Here is a 24285-nt window from a genome sequence, read left to right as displayed (position 1 = left end):
CTAATGTGCAAAGCGGTTTGGGCAAGCACACGCAAGCTAGAATGATTACTTGTGTCAAACCATAATGACTGGTTTATGTTTGTTCATAAAAACTCTTCCCTTCTGTCATCTTTTCCTTCCCACTCTTAACATCCACTTCTCTTCTCTTCTCTTCTCTTCTCTTCTCTTCTCTTCTCACTTTTTTCCATTGTCTTCCTTCCCACCCATAACCTACACTTTCCTTGTTTTCCCTTTTTTCCTTTGTCACTATAATCCTTTTCTTACCACTAATCTCCGCTTCCTTGATTTAAAGAATAATAATTTGGGTTTCCCTCCTCTTTCTATCTCACACCTAACCTACACTTTCCTTGTCTTCCCTTTTTATTTTCCTTTTTTTCATCCTATTCCTTTCCATCTTACCACCAATCTCTGCTGCCTTGATTTTTTTCCTGATTTTTTTGTTTCCCTCCTTCCTTTTCTATTTCATACCTAACCTTTACATCCCTTTTCATTCCTTTATTTCTCATCTGTTTGGTTTTTCTTCCCTTCCCTTCCCTTCCCTTCTTTACACCCATCTCCTTCCTTGTCATTTCAATTACTTTTATTTACTTTTCTATACAACATACAAACTACATCAGTGTTACATTTATTGATTTTCCCGAAGTGTGTATTTTAATTATCTTGTCTGTCAAACATCATGATCAATTAAATTGTGTCAGACTCAATGTATCTCATCAAACTTAAACACTGTTCAATTTCTGGCATATTTTTTTCATGACACTTTGTAAGGATTGTTAGGATTCAATAAGTTATTTATTCGAGTTTGATGGATTAGTGTTTAAATCAATTTGTATTTTGAATGTCCTGAGATAATTTATCACTCTACAAAAGGTTAAGTGTTAAAAAGACTACTTCATTTAATTTGATCTCTCTCTCTCTCTCTCTCTCTCTCTCTCTCTCTCTCTCTCTCTCTCTCTCTCTCTCTCTCTCTCTCTCTCTCTCTCTCTCTCTCTCTCTCTCTCTCTCTTCTTTTAATGTACATACATATAAAAAAAATATTAACTTTTAACTTTTGGGATTGACCAACATGCAGAGCTTAAGTTAAGATTTTTACAAATAATATTTACAAAAACATGACAGGCAATACAATGACCAGTCTTAGCAAGGTGAGGTGAGTGATTACTCCCGCTCACCCCTACACTGACTTGGAAAGTTTTAGGAGAGCAGCAAGTTAATCACCTGACAATAAAATGTTAGTGCTGATCTAGCACCGTTTTAGAGAGTGATTTTGATCTCACCTTGATGAAGACTGATGTCAATACATGAATAACACTAACACAAAGGAGAGAGGGAATGGGTGATAAGAGAGATAGATACTGAGAGTGATTGACTGATTGATTGCAGGGCTAGCTCTGGGTGAGCAGAAAATTTCGCCAAATTGTCTACTAAACTTCAAAAACTGCAGAAACCCAGATATTTTCTAATAAAATATCAATTATTTCATAAAATTATTTTGCCAAATCAAAATAAAATTCGCCAATTGTGTTTGAAATTTGCAATTGGTGAATTTGGCAAATGCTAGAGTTAGCCCTGGATTGGTTTGTTAGCTGGTTGGTTGGTTGATTAAGATTCTTTTGTAGGTATGTCAGAATCTGTTTTATAATCAGAATTTTATAAAATCCACTAGCCATGGGATCATTGATTTATAAAATTTACTAGCCATGATTCAAGATTCACTAGCCCAACTTTACTTTAAGTTAATACAATTTTACTAAATAATAATAATAATTATCGGATATATGTCACCTAAAGATGGAGAGAGAGCTTAAAAACACTAACATTGGGGTGTGGGGTTTGGCGCAGGATATTCATATTTACAAAATAGACTTAACTGCAACATTTGACCAAATATTTTCACTAGCCGTCGGGCATGGCAATATTAGTTATTTACTAGCCCAACATTGAATATCACTAGCCATTGGAGTGGGGCTACCATAATCTAGAAGCCCTGATAATACATCATCTTTGCTTGCAATATTTATGGTGGTTGTGTTACAAAAGACAAAATAAGTTTAACAACTCAGATGAAAACTTTATTTTTCCAGTGCTGCCTGTGACAATCAGACCGGCCAAATGGTTGCTATCAAGAAGCTCAGTCGTCCGTTCCAGAATGTGACTCATGCAAAACGTGCATATAGGGAATTTGTTCTAATGAAGTTGGTCAATCATAAAAATGTAAGTATTAAAGTGTTTTTCGGTTATAGCTAGCTTCAGTTGAAAAATTTGTACAGCTTTTGAATGTCCAGACAAGTTTAACTTCTTTATTGATATTGAGCTGTGCGGCTCATCATTCTGCAGTCTTCGCTTGGAAAGGTGAGTGAGCACTCCACACTCACCTAGTTAGTTTTAGGAGAGCATCAATTTGATCGCCTTGCAATAAAATGTTTAGTAAATTTTATTTGAAACTTCATGTGATTGTTCACCTAGCACCAATTCAGGAGAGTAATTTTCAGCTCGCCTTAATTTTGCTTGTGGCGAAGACTGATTCTGTAAATACAAGTATGGCAGAAATAAGATCCGATAAACATAATGTAGTGAACATGCATACATACATACATAGCAATACATTAGTAGGAATGTCTTATCCAACACCCCAACAAAGTACAAAACAATTCTTTAAAACCCATTAAAAATCAATCTATGTTGACCATCTCATTGGCTATGTTTGGCCGACACATTTTTTGCTACTTGGAAATGATTTACATTATGGTATGTTCTTTGCTGTATCACAATTTTATGCTGCTATTTTCCCAGACAGTTCAAAGCAAAATGTTCTTTTTAGAGAATCATTTCCGTTGAAATAATAATCAACTGGTATGTTCAAATTTGAATCTCTTTCACCACAGCATATCTAGACCCAGTGATTTTCCGCGATCGCGGAAAACGGACGGAATTCACGGAATTCCCATTGTGAAACGGAATTACGATTTTCCACGAAGTTAAAAAAATTAATACCATTTTACTATTGCCACACACTGTAAAAAAAACCGCGTAGTGTCGTATTTACCGGTGCTACATTCAGCCAGACCGAGCGGAAAAACGTAAACCAAATGGCCACGTTAGTGAAACGTTTGCTGGCTGAACTTGGGACTAGTTCACTGCTTAGTCTGTTGCGCCTGCGCAGACGGGACAGGTTTTTTTTGTTTTTTTTCTGGAGTAAGTTCAGTCAGCGGTTTGTCACTAATGTTTGTCACGGAAGACTGATTTTTACGTTTTGTTAACACTAAGCCCCGTTGAATAAAACAGTGCACTCAATTGTTGGACAAATATGCTTTATGTAGTTGTTATAACTGTAACCTTTGCTCCGATTTTTCACTACTAATATGAAGGCCTACTTTGATTTAACAACAAATAGAGATGTATGTCAACACCAGTCAATTTTCGGACCCTGGTTTTGGTTTCGTACAAAGTGAATAAAACAGACCCAACAGTATTTTTTTTTTATATGATATATTTGACAAAAGGTACTTTTAATTTTTTTTCATCTTTTAAAACTTAAAAATTTAATATTTTGTCAAGAATTATGAAAAAGTAAAAAGTAAACAGCGTTGTCTGCCTGTTATGTTATTTAAATTGTTAATTAGGCCTACACGTTGTATTCTGAAACGGAAATGAAACGGAATTTACAAAAACATGAAACGGAAAATAGTTTTTTTTTAAACGGAAAACCACTGGGTCTACATATCTGTACATGTACTAAGAATTTTTTTTGTCACCTTACTTCACGTCTATACAGCATGAAAAATAATCTGTAAAAACACTTAACAACCTCACATGATTTAATATTATATACATAAAGTAAATGACATTAAAACATCTATCTGTTTTCAAAATATATATACAGTCAGACCTCGTTGCAACAGCTGTCATTACTATGACATTTATACCATCTAAACACAAATTGTCAGGAACAAATGTACATCAGTGTTATTCTGTTCATTACTCCGGAATTCACACCTTCCGACACCAATAGAGCAAATTAGAAACAAATGTGCATCCGATGTCTGAAAACACCTCTTTACAATGGCATTACATAATCACAGATACCGTAGCACATTGGCAGTACACACACACAACCACTTAGATTCCTTGATCTCGTAGTGAGCCGACTGTGTGACATGCTGTCCGAGGTACCGATCTTTGCCAAATCTATTTGCAAATAAGCCTTTAGTTAACCCAATTAAAAGATTAACTTCGAATGTTCAATAAAATCTTCTATTTTCATGATATTTTGTAAACGAAACAGGTGCCAATCGTAGATGTCTTGATTAGACTGACGGTGAATGCTCCTTGTTTAATATATTTAATGATGTTTAAAAAAAAAAAATTCTATGTATGTACGTCTATTTGTTGTTTTTAATAATAATTGCAATGCATTAATTATTTAAATGCTATTCAGTCATCAGTTAATATTAATTAGTATTTTTTGTTACGTTGTTTTGGAAATGGAGATAACTCATGACAATTCAATGCACCGGCAATTTCAATATAACGATAAAGTGACCGATGGACGAACATGGTCGTTGTAATGTGGTCTGACTGTATGCTTGCATTGTTTTAAACTTAAAATTGGTTAAGTACTATATAACACTGAGCATTGTTAAGCATTTCCACTGTTACATGCAACTTGAAATCAATATTCGTGTGAACTAAGCTTCACCTGGGGAGAGCTGGATGAAAAGTTGAAAATTACATGAGGCAGCAGGATGTGTTGCATCAGTGATACATGTAGGACACAAACCCATCAGTGTGCAATCACAGACGAGCCCTAATCTGCCGAGCCCTAATCTGCCGTAACAGTGATCGATGAGCAGGTCTTAGGGTCATCTGTACTGAATCTGTATGACAGTTATTATGCCACGGTGATGTAGAACAGCACTCAACATGGAAATGGTGCTGTGCGAAGACAAAAGGTTTATGTCTTTATGGTTGCTAATCAACATGGCTGTTATGCTTGCAAGTAATCCAGATAAAGTTTTTTTTTTCTTCTTTTTTTCTTTTTTCTTTTTTTTTTTCTTTTTTTCAGTTTTCTTTTTCTTCTTTTTGTTGTCAATTAATAAGGTTAGTTTCTCCAATGAAAATCTTAAAATCCATTTCGAGTAAAAATCCCATAAATGAAAATAACATAAATCCCATTAGATTCCAGGGCTCAAATTTAACACAGGCCATCATGCAGCAAATTGCTGCAATTCCATTGTAGTATGCTCCAGTGCCCTGAAAATTAAAAGTCTCATGGCCAAACTAGTTGGGCCTTAGTTTGCATAACTGTAATTGGTCATCACACAGCAAAAACATGAAACAGTTCATACTAATTCATTTTGAATGGATGCTGTTGTGTTACATGTATATTAAGACATAAAATTTGTGGATGTTTGTCTTGTTGCTCTACATTCTGGCCATAATGCCTTAAAAAAATCGCCTTCACTCTAGGGCCTTCAGGGGTCCAAAATATTGGACTTGAGTACTCAAGGGTTAAACTCAACCCGGACCCGAGTACCCAACTCCTACACTAGACGATAATGAGACTAAGGAATAAAGTAAAATAGCATTACACATGGTAATTCCAGCACTGAGCACGGATACCAAATCATGCCATTGTACTTTGTTTTCCCTTCACGTCTCATAGTCCTGTAGTGTAACCAGTGGCAAGCATATGGCAAAATGACATACAAAATATTATTAAATGAAAGTGTTTTTCCTTAAACGGGTACTAGGCCCGTGCTCGAGTACTCATGGAGACCCTACTTCACTCTAGTTTAAATTATGGCTTTGCCGTCCTTATTTGCCAAATTTGAGGCCCGCGATTTCCATAACAATCTTTAAAAAAACATCTAGTCTTTAAATTCTTCTGATTTTTGGTGTTTCATTGATTACTTTCCTATTTCCAATCAAAAAGACTTGCCAGGGTTCACAACGAATATGAGGTGAGGAATATGAATATGTATTCTAATCTATAAATACAAAAGTTAAAACTGGAACGAAGATGTTTTTATTTTTAAAAAATGGTAATAAAAATTTAAAATATGTGTATATGAAAGAGTTTCCTCGCAAAACGTGATAAACGCCATATTAAAAACCATTGTGTGAACACCACTCGGATACTGTTCACACGTAGACAAACACAAGTTCAAATTTAAGTTTCAGCAAAACGTGATATGATTATCTGAGGATATATCGCAGATTGCAGAGAAACTGGCATAGTGTTTATGTTGGTTTGGAATAAAATGTTTTTAGGATTGGGTGTGTATGGTGGCGTTTATCTCTTTTTGCAATGAAATTTTTCATATCATTATCAGAGTTTAAAAAAAATATACCATTGCCTTTGCAATCATACATATACTTATTTTTTAAATATCCATATAACTGCTTTTGTAATAATTCACTTTTTTCATACCATGGCAATCGTATAATGTAAACAGAAGATACAGAAGGCCATTTTGTTTCATGATATATATTAATTAATTTATGCAATTATGATACAAATAACTTTTCAATAAACCAAATATTCAAGTATATCGTTACACCTCTAATGAATATATACATATATATGTATCTAGCCACAGGATTTCACATTTCATGAGAAACACTTTTCGATTCTTTGTCTAATGATCATCAAAGTCCATCGGAAGCTGTTTTATGGTAATCATAATAATGGTAGATTGTGTTACTTAATAATGGGTAACAGAATTTCAGTTTCGTGATTTTGCCAGCAAGCTACCAGAAACCAACAAGAATAATTTCTGTGAAATCCATTACTTGTTCATGTTTACTGTATATTTTATACTAGGTTATCTGACTATTCATGTAAGAGAATGATTTTATGGTGATGTTTTGATTTGTTGTGTTATAGATTAAGGCAGTTCCGTCACAGACCAATCTTTAACGGAGACCTGTTTGACGGATTTTATACTTCTCACGGCATGATATCACATTCATGAATACAAAATAACCTACCAAATGGACTTAAGCTTTGTTTCTTGGTGATAACCCGTTGTTGTGTATATTGATCAGAGGCCCATCACTTTCTTACCACATTCAGCTGCAGTCTGTGGCACCGGGTCCAGAGTGATAAATCATAATCCTTCACACCAGTAACTAATTTCCTTTTCTAATCATCTCGTTTTCTAAGATGCACAAATGTAGTCTTATTCTTGACAGAGTGGCTTGCACTTGTCTGCTTTTTTCAGCTCTTAGATGGATAATCCTTTTGCTGATCCGTACAGATGTAGACAAGCTTAATTCTCATTGTCTGGTTTAATTAGTGATAGATCTTTCACATTAGCAGCAGAACCAGATAGGTTTTTGAGTTAGATTATTGTAGTTTTTAGTTAGAATAATGTACTTTTTAGCAGACTACATGTACACGTGTACTTTTACTTTTTAATATATAAATATTTTCAGTATCAGTTACTATTACCAAATTCTAAAGACCATAAAAGTGTTTCTTAAACTGATGGAGTTCTGATCGCAAGAAAAGTTCAGAGGGCCATAATAAGGGTTAATGGTGAATATTTGCCCAAATACTTAATATGTACATTAAAAGACTGAGAAGGACACTGGCTCAGACATCAATTAATGGTGTGGAGATGAGTGGGTGCAAAACAGTTTTAAGAGCTAACCTTCTTATACTGTTGACAAAAAAAAGTTCAATGTATTCTCATAGCATCATCTGATCCTTTCCTTTTTGCATCAGTTTATTATTTTTCATGTCTTTGTTCCTTGACATTTAAAGCTGTGATTGCTATTTGTCCATTTTACTAATTTTCTGAAGTGTTAATTTATACAGATACTGGGTTTCAAAATTAAATTATAAAGAATTTGATATACATGTACACTGTATGTATCTGATAGGACGTAGCCCAGCCAGGGAACATTTTGTCTTCAAAATCTTGATTAGCAATATTTTTAGTCAATTGAAAATTGATTAGCAACTTCTGTTTAATGTTTTAAAATTGCGTAGTGATCTATGAAACTTACATAGCGAATTGCGACACGATACTGAACAAAATGTTCTCTGCCAGTGGTAAAGTACTCTTAAATGGGTGATCAATCTAGGATCAATTCCTGTCAGTGGTTCCACTGGGCTATTTTTCATTCTAGCCAGTACTTCACGACTGGTCAACAAAGGCCTCAAGTGGTATGTGATATTTGGTGCATAAATTAGTATATATATATATATATATATATATATATATATATAAAGATCCCTTGCTGCTAACAGGAAAATGTAGAGGCAGTGGGTTTCCTGTCTCATCTCTGTGATCCTTGGCCTATAATAACTGTAAATAAAATAAGTTTTCTTCTTTGATAAAGTTTGTTTTGTCTAGCGACACCACAAGAGCCCATTGATTTATTAATCATCATCTATTAGTTGGTTTTTTGGGTTTGGCGCTATGGAATTGAATGCAACCACAGTCAGAAGGGGGTATTAGGGGAATTCCCCAGAAAGAAAATGGGTTCAATTTAGGGTTAGGGTTAAGAAAATCATACAGTAATGACAGGAGTAATTAATTATGTCAAAAGGTTAAGAAAAATATATGCAAAAACATTTTGGTATGGTGCCATACCCGTTTTATCCTCTGGCAGAAACCCTGGCTATTGGATGTCAAACATTTGGTAATTTTGACATATAGTCTTAGATAGGAAACGAGCTACATTTTTCCATTATATGCACCATCCCACAGACTGTATAGGACATACCACAGCCTTTGATATACCCGTCGTGGAGCACTGGCTGGAATGAGAAATAGCCCAATGGACCCACCGACGTGGATCGATCCTAGACGGACCGCACATCAGTGCTTTACCACTGGCCTGCGTCCCGTCCCCTCTTCTTTGATATGCATGTATATATTTAATTTGGAGTGTTCTTTAGTAGAAGGCAGACAGTGGTTTTTAGTAGCCACTGCTGTCAACACAGATACCAACTTTTACACATGTAGCTGCCTACTTGTCTCCAAAGGCCACCCATTTTCAACAATATTGAACACAGTGTAATTTATTGTATAACAACCTGCCTAAAAAAAATAATGCATTTTTACAAAGAACAAAATAGTTTAATGCCTAGTACAGAAACCATAGCATCTTGGTATATTAACAACTAATAACAGAGCAGATACAAAATGACTTTTACATATATATTTAGATACAATTATCATTTGGCAACTACTGTTAGAATGGTAGTCGTGAGATGAATAAATAATGGACACCAAAGCAATTGCTTACCTGATGTACATGTGTGTTTTAGTATTAATGAAAACATTGAATGACAACGTAATTAAGTAATTTAACAAGCCCTAATGCGCTTTCAGTAAAGATGCAACATGCAAAGATTAATTACTGCAGTATGAACATTAGCATCAGATCGATAAGTACATGTATCACCAAACATGATAATCATTTTGGTCTGGACTTGAACCCAGCAGCTGAACATGGAGATTAAAAAATACTCAGTGTTACTGTTCATGGTCAAACTTTTCAAGAAATATGGTTTGCCATAACCCAAACAAATCATAAAAATTAAACTTGGTATATAGTGATTCTCTGGGGCAATCTCTTTAAAGGAAACATGACACGAGACCATATTATAGCTCATTTTAAAAGAAAAATGATATAAAAATAATATACAAATAACTTTATAACAATAAAATACGTGTAGTTAACTTAAAATGAAGAAATTACGCTAATCAGTATCAAAGTACGATTTATGCATATTTCTTCGTGAGCGTTCGGAGAAAAAGGGAAGTGACGTCAGAGCCGCTGTACTCTTCCATTGTTGTTAACTGTTTATATATGGAATAAGGGGCTTACGATCTTTTCAGTCCAACAGTGCCGTACTGCGCGGCCTTTGGGTGTAAAAATAAACAGTTTAAACGATCGGGATTGTCTTTTTATGGTTTTCCAAAGGATTGTATCTGAAGAAAGACGAGTGTATTTTATCGCAAAAGAAAAGATTGGACACCAACACCGCATAGTACTTTGGTGTCAGCCTAATTACAGCCCGGAGCCCGAAAGTTACCCGGAGACAAAAACAGTACTCGGTTGCGAATGCCGAGGTGTACATTGTACATATTTGGCACAAAGATACACCTCAGCATGATGTATTTATATATGTTAAAACAAAAATGTAGAATTTTTTATTTATTTATTTTTTTTGGAAAAAAAAATAATTTCATGTTAGGGCTGTAGGCCTACCGTATATCTTCGCCTATAAGTCAAATTTTTTTCACCCAAAAATTATTTTATAACTTGGGGGGTCGACTTATAAGAGGGTAAAAAAATTTCACCAAAAAATATTACTGTTTTAGGGATTATTTTACAAGTTTTATTGTTGAAGTATGCCATATATTTATACTCAAATATGTTAATTTGACACATTTATTTTTTATAACCTATTTTTTTTGGCATTAGAACGGTTTTGGTTATGCGAAAAGGCGTACGATCTCACTCACATGCCAAGACAACAGTCCACTTAGTTAAATTAAGTCATAACTAATAGTAAAAATGTAAACAATACTAACTACCTGTTGCCTGAGTTTATTTTGAAATCTGGTCACTGGCATTAATGGTTGTTCAAACAATGTTTTGGCGGTGATGAACTTCATGAATATTACTAAGCTTTCCCTTAAAATAGACTGATCTCTGCAGTTTCACTTATCTAGAGCAATAGGGACACAAATCATTTGGTACAAAAACCAGTGTACTTTCCAGAGTTATCCTCCTTACATGTATTAATATGGCGGCAAAACGTGATACTTTCAGTTTTATCGTAGTGCTCTGTTGTCAGTGTTTAAATAAAGTTACTGTGCACAAAACCATCTGTACAGTACTATACAGTAACAGTCAAACAGCTTTCACTCTCTACTAAGGGAATATTTCGTTTTGATGCTATGTAATAATGATAGTTTGATTGGAATAGTCTGATCATATTGCGATGTACAAAACGTGAAAACCGAAGTTTGTAAAATAATTTTCTTTTGTTCAAATATTATTGTTCTCATGTGCTGAAAATAAGAAATATTTCAATATTTATAAGTAGTTTTTCATGGGTCGACTTATAAACGGGTCAATAAAAAAATACGTTTTCAGGGCTTGAAATTAGGGACTCGACTTATAGTCGAGATCGACTTACAGGCGAAGATATACGGTACATAACAAAATCTGTATTCACCGTCCGAAGAAGGAAACGTCAATAAGTAATTAAATATGGCATATACAAACATGGGATTTGGCATGAGGATACATCTCAGTACGATGTATTTAAATATGTTTTTAAAAAACGCGTAGAAAACAATAATAATTTTAAATAATGTTTTTAATCTTCGGGCGGAATACGTCACAAAAACGTTCCTCATCGCCCAAAGCAACACGAAGTTCAATACAAAAAAACCCACTACTGTCGGTGTCGAAATAACTATTATGTTTCATCCACGGGCTGACTTGAGAATCGGAGTGTTGTTTTAGTTAATTGGTCCTTTCTTTCCATGGCCTGCACATGTGATTCCTGATTGGCAGGTGTATATTGCAGGGTATCGACCAGGTAAGTGATTACCACGGTCTAGACATACGTACAAAATACGTGCCAGTTTTTATAAGATCACAGGGTATTGTGGCGTAACCTGTCGCGACTATAGTACAATGTTAATGGACATTATCAGCCGCCCTGCTTCATTACTGTAAATAATGCTGTAAAACCCTTGATTAAGTAGACTTTCCCATCTAAAATTACAAAACTGACCAATTACGTAGTACCCAAAGAAAGAAAATTATCACTTGGGTATCGGGAGTGTCGTCGTTTCTTACTCTAACGCACCCTACCAATAGGCCTAATAATATGCTACTTTTTTTTTTTATGAGAGAAAAAAATGCTATAACCCCATTTCGTTCTATTGATGCAAATAGAAATATATTAGTTTAAAAGTTTGATTATACTCTCAAGTCATTTATGTTGTTTTACAAGCCAGGATGAAAGTGAAGCGCCTTGTCGGTAAATTAGAGCGCTTTGTTTACACTGTGCATACAGATTTCATTTATGTACAGCCCGAACATAAAAAATGCGATATTTTCTAAAAAAAACAACCCCAAAAAATGTGTTGTCCTACATTTATATTTTTTACATATTTAAATACATCATATCGAGGTGTATCTTTATGCTAAATATGAACAGTATACACCTCGGCATTAGCATCCGAGTTTTGGTTTTGTCTCCGGGTGACTTTCGGGCTCCGGGCTGTAAATTGGTCGACCGGTCTGGTCTGGCACCATCAGTTTCTCCACCCTCCGACTCGCTATCCGTTTTTCTTCAGTATCACTGTTGTAAGTAAATGTGTGTCTTTCTTCATTTACTAACAGCTCATATTGATACGGGCAAAACGTTTTGCGAACGAACACTCATTGTTTTGGTAAGCTGTGCAAGTCTTAGATTCTTTATGAGTGGTACGGACTAATGCTTTTAAGTGTAAGGCTTCAGATCAAGCGACGCGTCTCTGACGTCACGGACCTCGTGATTCGCCTGCTCATTAAAGATCGGCAATTTCCGCTAAGAGCTCGTATCTGGGGTTCTTTTATGGAGATATTTTAAGTAATTAATGTTTTATAAAAAATTTTTTTAGGTGATTCAATTTATAATTAATTGTACATGGTTGGTGCCAAATATGGTTTACGTGACATGTTTCCTTTAAGCTAAAAAGAGATTGCCTGCACACACAAAAAGAAGATAAGAAGGAACTTACATGTACATGTATTAGGGATATACATATAGTTATGCATTTTTAATAAGATTACACTAGTATATAAATATTTAAATTTCTATTACATTAATTACAATATAACGTTATCCCTTTGGTCCAGCCGTAGTAATGCAAGTTTATTCATCTCTGATAAACGTAAAAATGATGGTGTCATTTTATATCAGTATTTTATCTTATTGAGCGTTATTGTTTATAAGCAAAAAATAATTCCAGATAAAATGTGTGTTTTTAGTGTTATTATTAGTAAGTATGTTTTAAATTTAATTATAGGGATTGTCTATTATTTCTTTTACGTTCATCTGGATATGAACCAAAACAATCATCTGCAAACTTACATGTATGTGTGAATGGCTTTGCCGATTCCCACAATTTGTGGATGATTTTTCTTACCCCAATGAACGTAAGTAAAAGAAATAACAGACAATCCTTAACAAGACTTGTAATTCATTTCATGTGGAGTGGGAAGTAATCTGCTTTTCAAATTTTAATTTGGAAAGAAATGCTAGAAATTGAGAAGCTGTTCTAAAAAATAGTGTGCAACTTGTTAGACTTACATGTACGGTGTGACTTTTTTTTTTAATTACAGCAATATGGAAAACTTGAGAAAAATGCAGATTAAAGTCTATGATGCATATTATCACTCCTCAAAATTAGGAATTTTTAATATACCTGCACCTGGTGTATTATCAAAAATAAAATGGAATCAAAATCTGCTTGTGAAACTGATTATCAGAAAGCATATTGTACATTTTTATTGGCATTTGCTTCATGCCTTATCAGTTTCGGGTCTTATGTAACATACAGGGTTTTTTAGTCTCCTACAGATCCAACCAGAGGGTCGGTTTTGTCTGTAATTCTTTTTAAATCCCATATGATTGTATACTCTTCCAAAAAAGATGGGGAACCTGAAATATTAATGTTAATATCAACTATTAGACTGAACATACGTTTTGACCACAGACATCCTAGTAAAGAACGTTCAGGTCTGTTTATCAACACACCAAAACACATTCCATAGTCTGCACATGCATCACGCAGTTTCCCCGTACACATGCGTGGGGTGTCATTCTCGATTTTGATAATTTCCAGGAAGGTCCATTACTCATTGTGGAACATTATTTCTGTCAGTCTTTTTCATTCTATTGATCATATAGTTGTTATTATTTTGTTTTTAGTCATTTTTATTGTTTGAATTTGCTATTTACTGATAAAATAAAACACGTCAAATTTCACTTCTGACCCCAATCGTCCTTCAAGATCTTTTAGTGGTCATAAAACCTACTGTAATACTGAACTACCGGTTGTAATGTTTGCCCAATTAATTTACTATTATCATATAACCATTCCCCACAGCTAATATACCTTACAATTTTGGCAATTGTAAATTCTTATTAGAGTTCCCCTACTTTGAAGAGTATATATATATGATGGAGTCTTTTTCTCTCATCTATTTGGTAAATAAACTATTATTTGGCTGAAAAAGTAACTTTTATTATTTGGCCATTTTATCATAAATAAAATATACTATCATACTGGCCATGTTTAACAAGATAGCTTTTATAATGAAGGTTCTGATAACAAAATATCAATCTAAAATTATTGGCTGATGACCTCAGATCACCAACTCACATTAATATAACGTCTTATATTACCAACGACGTAATACTCCCCATGTTAAACACAATGATGACATAGCATATATGGAAGATAGAAATATCTTTTATAGCTAGCCTTTCTTTCATGGGATAGCTCTGTCCCATATGCCTAAAGATGAGAGAATACTATATTTTCACTGCCAAATGGCTTATGGTTAATAATGTAGGGTTCCATCAAACATTCAATTGTTGGGTTTTATGTACCAGAATGGTTGGCTTTAAGTAAAGGTAAATGTTTAAAGAGCTGTCGTCGTCCTGTTGTCAGATGGTCAGCTTTCAGACTGACTCGTGTGCTAAGTAGGTTTAATTGATTATTCTTAGGCTGGCTGCTTGAGTACTGCTCGTAGATTTCATTGATTGATGCCCTGGTAAATGTCTTGGTGCTACATTATTCAGCATAAACCAGGTGATATGTTACAGCTCCTGTGGGAATGCATGCAATTTAATTACGGCTTGTTACCTCCCGATAGGGAAAACATACAGTGGTCATTAACCAAGAGCAGAGTTTTTATTGGTAAACTATACATGTACATGTAGCAATTTTTTTTTTTTGTAATCAATTTTAATTATTTATGTCAATATTAGATGTTATGTAATGAGTGAAATTGTGTATGACAGCTAGTTAAATTGTTAATCAAAACTTGTTTATGAATTTAGTATTGAAATTGTTTTTTAGAGATGTTTGTTGGGTGAGGGAGGGGGTGTCGTTTTTTGTATTTTTCTTTCTTTTATTTTGTAACCTTTACGAAGTAAATAGCCGAGATATTAGTATTACTTTTCCACTGACAGCGATGACAATGTCAACTTTTGTGTTGTAGGCTAAAGATTTAATTGGGCAGACTTTCTGTTTATTTTGTACAGTCAATTGTTTCTAATATTAAATAATAAAAATCAACCCTTGCTAAAGATATTCTAAACAACGTAGAAACTCTTGCAGTAAAAATTATTTTTAATGAGACCGTATTGAAATATGACAAGAAAAACACATTTAAAGTTCATGTCATAGACTTTTCTTTAGGATTTCTTTGAAAGCAGTGCTGTGTTTGGCAACAGAATCCAAGACTCACAAATAATTAACCCCCCCCCCCCCCCCCCCCCTTCTTTTTCTTTTTTCGCTTGAAGTATTTTTGCCATGCCATGCAAAAAATGAAATTGGTATTTCAAAGGAGTTCAATATCAGTTCTGCACAATTTTTATTATGATTATGTTTTAAATTATTTGCCTGATTAATGTCAGTATTTTGCTGACAACAGGAGGAAAATGAAAAAAAAAGAAATTTGTCCTAAGCAGATATTTTTGGGTATGGCACTATGGAATTGAATATTTACAATGTGTGTGTTGCATGCATCTGCTGTCTCCCAGAACAAAAATGGGTTAGGATTAGGGTTAAGAAAATCATACAGTAATAATAAATCATTAATTTTGTCAAAAGGTTAAGTTAAAAAAATAATATCTGCAAACAATTTGGATATGGCGCCATACCCGTGTTACCCTCTGGCAGAAACTGTGAGAGTCCTGTGCTGCCTTGTTTAGATAATTAGCCAGTAAGTGAAGAATTAATTTTTTTTTTTAAATCATCTTTTGAGCGTTTTATCCATCTGATGAAGGCTTTATTAAGCTGTTGAATGATTTTATGTTTATCAATCTTTAATTTTAATAGTATGTAACATCATCATGTGGAGAGGTATTTTTATAAGCCTGTTTGCCAATCCACTTCGTTTACTGAATAATTATGTTTTTTGTTTAAACGATTTTGTTTTCTCATGAAGATATTTCTCAGGTATCTGGCTATATTATTTTGATGCTTGTTTTTAAATACCACAATTCATACATGGTCTCATTTCGTACTTGATTATCAATTACTGGCTTCTGTCTTAGCAGGCAGTGTAGATGACAATGAAGATGTAGTGATATTGTCATTTGGTAGTTTCAGCCTTAAGAAACCTGTACACGTAATATTTTAACACAAACTAGCACTTCTATAATATTCTCATATCTTGTGTGGTTAGACAAATATCTGTCCTGTTAATTTTTTCAACAGTAATGTCAAGACATTTTGCAGCTAACAAGCCTTGGTATTGCCGCACTTAAACTACATCGATCCAAGTTAATCTAATATACAAATGCCAGCCAGTCTGAATACAGCCAGAAATGGGGTTTTTTTTTCCACAAGAGCGCTTTTATTACCTTACACTTAATCTGCTTAATAATGAAAAAGGAATGATGTGTAGTTTTATTTTGACTTCAGTTGCATTAATTGTACCTTTTATTTTTCTGTGTCAGTTTAGTTAATCAGTTTGTATTATATTCCAGATAAATTTCCACCACAATCACGCCCACTAAACTGTACCTTGTCTGTGCCTACAACAGAAACATAAATCAACAGGTCCAATTTCCCACACCCACATGTTATTTAAAAATTGATGTTCAGTCTCTGCAACATAGTTTTTTTTTATATGCATTTATCCCATGCTCATGTACTGAACCACAGTTCAAGCATGCTGTCCTGAACATGGAGGGGGGGGGGGGGGGGGGGAGATATAGCTCAGTCAGTAGAATGTTTGCCTTAGGGGATTGTGTCATAGAGCCCTTGTCTCAGATGTGATTGGCCATATAATTGATCTTTTTTTGGAGGTCCCTTTGGATTTTTCCTGTTCATCCAGTGTCTTCATGACTGCTAGATTAAAGGCTGTAGAATGAACTTTCCTGTCTGTAGGAATATGCTTTAATATAGTTATTTTAAAACGTCATAAAGATCACTATCCAGTAGGAGTCCTTCATTTATTTTGGACACCACATATCTCAGTTGTATCATCTGTGTTGCTGAAGTCCAATATCCGGCACTATATTCCCCAAATTACGGTTCTGTCCCTTTGAGGTTTTTTTATTCCTAGTTTTAAAGACAAAATTCTCAATTTGAATGTACAAAATTCTAAATGTGCTTAAATATTTTTGATTATTATTATTGTTATTGTTGTTATTATTATTATTATTATTGTTATTATTAATTTAATATCTGTTAATATAAAATAAACAAAATGGCAATAATAATGTTAAAAAATTTTGTCAACTGCTTATTTTTATGTTTTTGAAACTGAACTGAAAATTTCCAAACAATGTTCATGATTTACTTAAATAATAGTCTGCCATTTACATTTCTAAAACAGTATTACAAATTATTATACAAAAGATATTTCCTTTGTATTGATCACAGTTGACAAAGCACTATTGAGAAGAAATTTGTTGGTTTTTTGTTTCATTCAGTAATATTTCAGTCTACTTCCTGTCTGTGCTTTATTTTCATGTAAAATAATGATCAGTTTTAGAAAAAATCAATAACCAGTAGAAAATCAATGGCAAGCAAAAATGCACCATCCCACTCATACATAGTTACATTGGTGTGTAAAGTGTAATTGCATGGTTTGGACAACAAGCACACCAGCACTGGTCGTGGGTAATGACTTTAAGCTCTGCAATGATGCTGTGATCTTTCATCAGGTTAATAGGTAATGCATGTTATTGCCATTTTTATCTCTGCGATGCTATTCTAACACAAAATCAAAAGCTGTACGGTTAAAGCTAAAGTTTGAATTGTTTAATCACACCACTAGAGCACATTGGTTTATCAGTTGTTGGCTATTTGTAATTTTTGACACAGTCTTAGAGAAAACTCGCAACATTTTTCTTTTAGCAGCAAGTGGTCTTTTATATGTATGTTCCCACTGATGGGACAGCACATACCACAGTCTTCAATATACCAGTTGTGGTTTTCTAGTTGAGAAGAGGGAAAGAAAACAATGGGTCCACTGAGGTGGTTAGATCCTATGAAGCAAGAATCTCAGGCATTAAGCTATTTGGATGTAATGTGTAAATATGAAACTGCAAATTTTTGTCCAATATCTGATCACAAACGTAACAGTGGATTTGATTTTACAATGTAGTGACAATAACCAAAAATGGTTTAAAAAGTTTATAGGTACATGACCATGATATCAGAAATAAAGGTCAAGATCTTGGCAGTATATACATTGTATTATAATACATTGTATCGGTTGAAATCAAGATAAAGGTTTAACATAGGAAATAATTAATGGAGCAATATGTTTTAAAGAGTACATGTTCTGACCTAGCTGCATGTACATTTGTATAAGTCAGCAAATTTGTTGAAAACAAGAATTATGCAAATATGTGTATGTTAAATATAAGAAGTACATTTAGATGTGTGTTGGTAATAGTAGTTCATTGTGTAGATTATTTGCTTGTATTATGAAGGTTCATAAATTAAAATAGGTTAAAACAGTGAAGGGTATTGGTTGACCTAAGTTGTATTTAAATATTGAAACTGAATTATTCAAAAATATTTATTGGTAATAAGTGTGGGGGGGGGAGAGGGAGGGAGGGTGGGTGGGGGGGATGAGTGAGAGTGAGTGAGTGAGTGTATAATGTAGCATTGGAAACATTTTATTGTATTTGTAGCACCCAGTGTTCAAAATAAGCACTTGTCTGTTTGACCTGCTCGGACAAGCAAAATGCATCTCTGGTTGTTCACTGGACAAGTAAAAAATTCAAGGCATAGTAATTTTGAGCAAAACTATTTTCTTTGTAGTACTTGAATAAAACAAACCATTTATTTGAACATGTGAATTTGAATATTGGTGGACAAGTAGATTTTTTAGATGTATTAGTCCAGTGAAAAATTCTGCTTATTTCTATCACTATTCAGTTAAGAACTATGCTGTTTAGGAATGCTAATTCTTGGTGTCATGTTCTCTTGAGAACCGTTGGATAGAGAGATAAAAGCCTGTCTGTATTAATGGTGGGTTCAGGAAGACTTAAAATGATTGATTTATTCATATTAAATATTAATATCAGAATCACTGTCTTTGTGATATGATTGTTATTCATTGTGATTCTTTTAATCAGTTGGGGTTTTTTTTCCTTTTGGTTTTTTTTTAAATGAATGGTGTTGCTTAGCAGGCATTTGTTGAACCTATTGTAACATGTACGTTGATGACAATTAAAATAGCAGTAATGAATTGCAAGAGTGAGTTTTCCAGCCATAGACGGGCTTGATGGCTTTATTGATTTCTTACCATCTGTAGGAATTCGGTGTAGACCGCTGCACACTAGACGCTGATGTCAAAAGATACAGGGACGTGTCATTAATCGGGAAATCACATGCTGTAATTGGAAGTTGTCTTCCTTCTATCGTTAATGAGTGGGTCATGATGTGACCCAGTTTTTAAATGTTGATCTGTCATGCCAGTGGGTTTGATTCAGCACACACAGACACATATTTTCATTACAAACATGCCTGGGTTTTGGGGTGGGGTTGATTGTGGAGGGTAAAGTGTCTTTTTGTATTTTTGTGTGCTTTGGGTTGGGGGATTTTCTTGTTTTGTTTCGGAGGTGGGAAGGGGGTTTGTTGTAAAACTTAGAATAAAAATTTAGTTTGTTTTGTTTAACAACACCACTTGAGCACATTGGTTTATTAATCATTGGCTATTGATTGTCAAATATTTGGTAATTCTGACATTTAGTCTCAGAAAGGAAACTAGCTATATTTTTCCATTAGTAGCAAGGGATCTTTTATATGCACCATCCCACAGACAGGATATCATATACCACAGCCTTTGATATACCAGTCGTGGTATACTAGCTGGAATGAGAAATAGCCTAATGGGCCCAGGGACAGGGATCGATCCTAGACTGACCGTGCATCAGGCAAGCACTTTACCACTGGGCTACATCCCACTCCAACTTTGAATAAAATAACACCCAATAAATGTTTTCTCTGAAGTGAAGAGTTCTCTTCAAACAAAATGCAAAACGCCTACAAATTCAGGGCTCTGAATTTGTCTCAAACGGCAATTTTAAAAAAGAGAAGACTTTTGCAGCAAATAAATAAGACTGAAAGGTTATTTTACTGTATGTAGACATATTTTAAATTACTAATGTTATATACTGGCAGATAATGTACACCAGGTGTATACATTTTGCCATGATTGAGAAACTTTACTGACAGTACTTTTGTGCCATCGGTGATGCTCCCGACCTATGGCAATTGCCATCAGTGCCATCGTTAAGTTCAAGCCCTGCAAATTTAAGACACTGGTTTATAAAAGGCATACACCATCCAGTATGTCTCCCAGAGACAAAATGTCATGCACTGTTAATACTGTGACTACTTTTATTTCTCTTATACCCAAAGGTGCCATAATGTGTGATAGATTAAGAGCACTTAAAAATTAGTGCTGACAAAAATGTCAAAGTTTGTAGTAAAGTGCTTTGTGGTTGTGGATAAAATGTTGGGTTGCTGTGTTATCTACCTGTATCTTTTTATTCAACAATCACTCTAAACAAGTAGGTTACATATTGACTGCTCATATTGATTAGGTAAGCCCTCGTTTCAATAAGTCTTGTACAGGTAGTGATTATTCATAGATTACCCATTATTTTTATTGATATTTCCTATACTGATTACATTGTCTATATAGACTGCAAAGTGGGTTGGTTTGATGCAATCAATTAGTGAAACACAGACAACATGCCTTGTTGTATATAAATATAAGTTATATTTACATGTGTGTCTGTGTAGTGTGTGTGTGTAGTGTGTGTATAGTGTGTGTATAGTGTGTGTATAGTGTGTGTATAGTGTGTGTATAGTGTGTGTGTATGTGTAGTGTGTGTGCAATGTGTGTGTAATGTATGTATAGTGTAGTGTGTAGTGTCTGTGTGTAGTGTGTCTGTGTCTGTCTGTGTAGTGTAGTGTAGTGTAGTGTAGTGTAGTGTAGTGTCTTTATCTTGCTTTCATGTAAAATACCTTAATCTCATTGGTTATTTACACTAAGACAAAACCATTATACCCCGTATAAGCTGAGGCAAATTTTCTTAAACAATTTAGATACATATGTGTTTGATGTGCTGAAATTTGTAAACTCATTGCTTACTTTGCTTCTTTTCTTTTCTTTTCAGATTATAGGTTTGTTAAATGCATTTACCCCACAAAAATCTTTAGAAGAATTCCAAGATGTGTAAGTATTTAAAATTAATAGCAGTTTATTATTCATTTTGTAAAGATGCTGATTTTAGCTATAGTGTTAGAATTTAGATAGTGTAAAATATATTTGGTTATTTTGGCCTTTTTTGCTAATTAATATATACATTTGATCCTGTTTGTTTCCAATGTGGCAGCTCCTATCTTTTAACTTCGTTCACTGTCCTTGTATCAACAGTGACAGGTGCTTGTGTCTTGTGGCCATCCTTACCGCTCACCTGCTACTTCTCATTAGCTTTAGCTGTAGGCTTATAATCACCACTTAGGAGACATTTCATTGATTACTTTTGGCATTGTTAAGAGGCACTTTTAAGTTACAAGTTGTAACACCTATTATACTCCTCTAATACTGATCGTTAATTAGTTGTAGAGGTTGTAGGATTGATTCTCCTTGTGTAAATCTTTACATTTCAACCATTGTTTCATAATCGACATATATATTTAGTATGTACTGTCCCGTCCGATGAAGTACATATAAAGTATCTCATGTCTCTTAATCAAATCCAGTAGCCTAGTGTACCTTACATGTTCTCTCCTCTTTCATATACCAAGATAAACAAATAAGAAAACACTGGGTATTGTAGACCAAATTTAATTCCCTACTAGTACTACACAAAAATTTAATGTGGGACTGAATGCCAGAAATGTGGGATTGAGTGTGAGTAACATGGTTAACTTCCTAACACCATGGATAAGGGTTTTGGTTGCTGTCATTCTATTCTCTCAAACTTTCTTTGATCCCTTTTTCCCCCCCCATCAGTATACTACTTCCAAACTATTATAAAACTATTACCGTATATTGCCGTGTATTAGCCGACTCCTTGGATAAGCCGACCTCTTAGATTGACCTTAAATATCTAGTACAAAATCATCGGCCTTGTGTATAAGCCGAAGTCATCTTTTGTCCAGCTGTATGTTGTATCGATTTCAATAATACTGTCAACAAATAGACTTGTGCTTTTTTTGTTCATATTTGTTTTCCCTTTAATTATTACAAACCCGGTAATCGCGATCACAATCAATGCGGCAATGCTAACATCTACCATGCCGTGAAAAATAATTTAGAACTGATAAAGCATAACAGAAAAATAAATTATTCAAGCTGTAACAACATATTACTGCCCACAAGTAATTAATTTATTCACTGGACAGCAAAAAGTAAAATCATTGAGGCATGTTTAATCCCCCACCACACACACGGAAACAAAAGATAATAGGGTCCGTGACTGCAGCTGTTCACTGTATATGGTATGGTCATGTGACAATAGCGGGAGTAATTATCGTCCTGAAATTCATGTTACACATTGTATGTTTTTTCAGTCGGTAATGTTAATAATGAACTTAATTTATTTATGGCATTACTTTACAGTTTAATGTACCCTCCCAACAAAACAATAATATTAGAAATATAATACTTGTTTGAAGAAAAAACACCGTTTTGTATCTTAAATTTGCTCTATGAAAGACTGGTCCCCAGCACAGGTCAAACAAAGATGGCGGACAGTTGGAAAGAATACGTTTTTACCATTGAAATGACAATAAAACAAGTAATTTTTTATTATTATTCATCAAACTTATAATGCATTCAGGAACAAAAAACTGCATAATATTGCATGATGGGGTGTTTTATTTATACTGTGCACAAATTATTGTTACATAATCGGTGAAAGGCTAAGGGTCTGATCAAAATTTATAAGTCACGATCGGGAGTATTTTCGATCGAAATTTTATGCTCGAATTTGTTACCTCCGTGTATAAGCCGACTCTCTTCTTTTGGAAAGTGTTTCTAGATTTCAAAAGTCGGCTAATACACAGCAATATACGGTATGCTATAGTTTGACATACATGTAGTTTGCATGTGATAATGTAAATCAGTTTACTGGGGTGTTACTGCAGGCCATGTTATATTACTGAACTTCATTGTGGCTGCTGACCTTTCATATTTTTATTTATTACTAGGTTAAGCAAGTACAGTGAAACCCCTCTAAACCAGACACACACTGGACCAAGTAAATTGTCCAGTATTAAGAGGTATCTGGTTTAGAGAGGTTAATTTTTTTTTTAATAACAGTGAAAAATATCCAGTTTTCAGGTTTACAGAGGGTCCGTTTTGGAGAGGTTTCACTGTACATACATCAGGGATTTATCCAGTCATTGTACAGTACCGAATATCGGCATCTTCCCAAAAGCAAATGTCACAAAAAATTCCCAATTTCTTAACTATAAATTTCCAATTTGGTGAATAAATATTTTGATGCATAAATTCAGTGGCCCGAAAAAAATCCCAATAAATGACAAAAATTGTACTAATTTTCCCAGTCCGATCAGCCATGGGACTCTTGTGAAAAATCCTGGATACATCCCTGTACTTACAAGAATGATCTTAACTGTACATGTATAAGAATAAACAAACCAGCAACAGCTATTTTATTCTAGAAAAATTTACATATTTATCACTTTATAATGTAGTTATACCAAATGGTTTTATCACCTATGTTTCTAGATTCCGATAATCGGCATCATTACCCACAATTCCTCAAAGGCTATGCCAGTTTTTTTATTTATTTAATTTTGGACTAAAATATTCTCAGTCTGAATGTAAATAATTCTTTTTTGTTGTTATTATATATGGGTAAAGATATATTTTGAAAACGATACATAGCAATAATTGACAAACATCCCTTCCCTCACCCATAACATTTCATAATGCAAAATTGATATATTAATTTAAATAAATAAAAGTATATGTATAGTACCGTATTATTATTCTAAATTCTAATTTGGC

At 34.1% G+C, this 24285-nt stretch overlaps 1 protein-coding gene across 4 annotated transcripts in view; it reads left to right on the top strand.

Moving 5' to 3' along the window:
• LOC121379983 (stress-activated protein kinase JNK-like) overlaps nt 1-24285 on the top strand; it is a 68962-nt gene that overhangs the window by 20388 nt on the left and 24289 nt on the right. For all 4 annotated transcript variants that reach the window (XM_041508689.1, XM_041508691.1, XM_041508688.1 and 1 more), the window contains exons 3-4: nt 2085-2214; nt 21419-21477. In XM_041508689.1, the coding sequence (XP_041364623.1) occupies nt 2085-2214; nt 21419-21477 (189 nt within the window). The remainder of the gene's footprint in view (nt 1-2084; nt 2215-21418; nt 21478-24285) is intronic.

This window comes from Gigantopelta aegis, chromosome 8 (genome assembly GCF_016097555.1).
Source record: "Gigantopelta aegis isolate Gae_Host chromosome 8, Gae_host_genome, whole genome shotgun sequence".
In the NCBI taxonomy this organism is placed as follows: Eukaryota; Metazoa; Mollusca; class Gastropoda; order Neomphalida; family Peltospiridae; genus Gigantopelta; species Gigantopelta aegis.
This window is presented reverse-complemented; position numbering and strand designations above follow the sequence as displayed.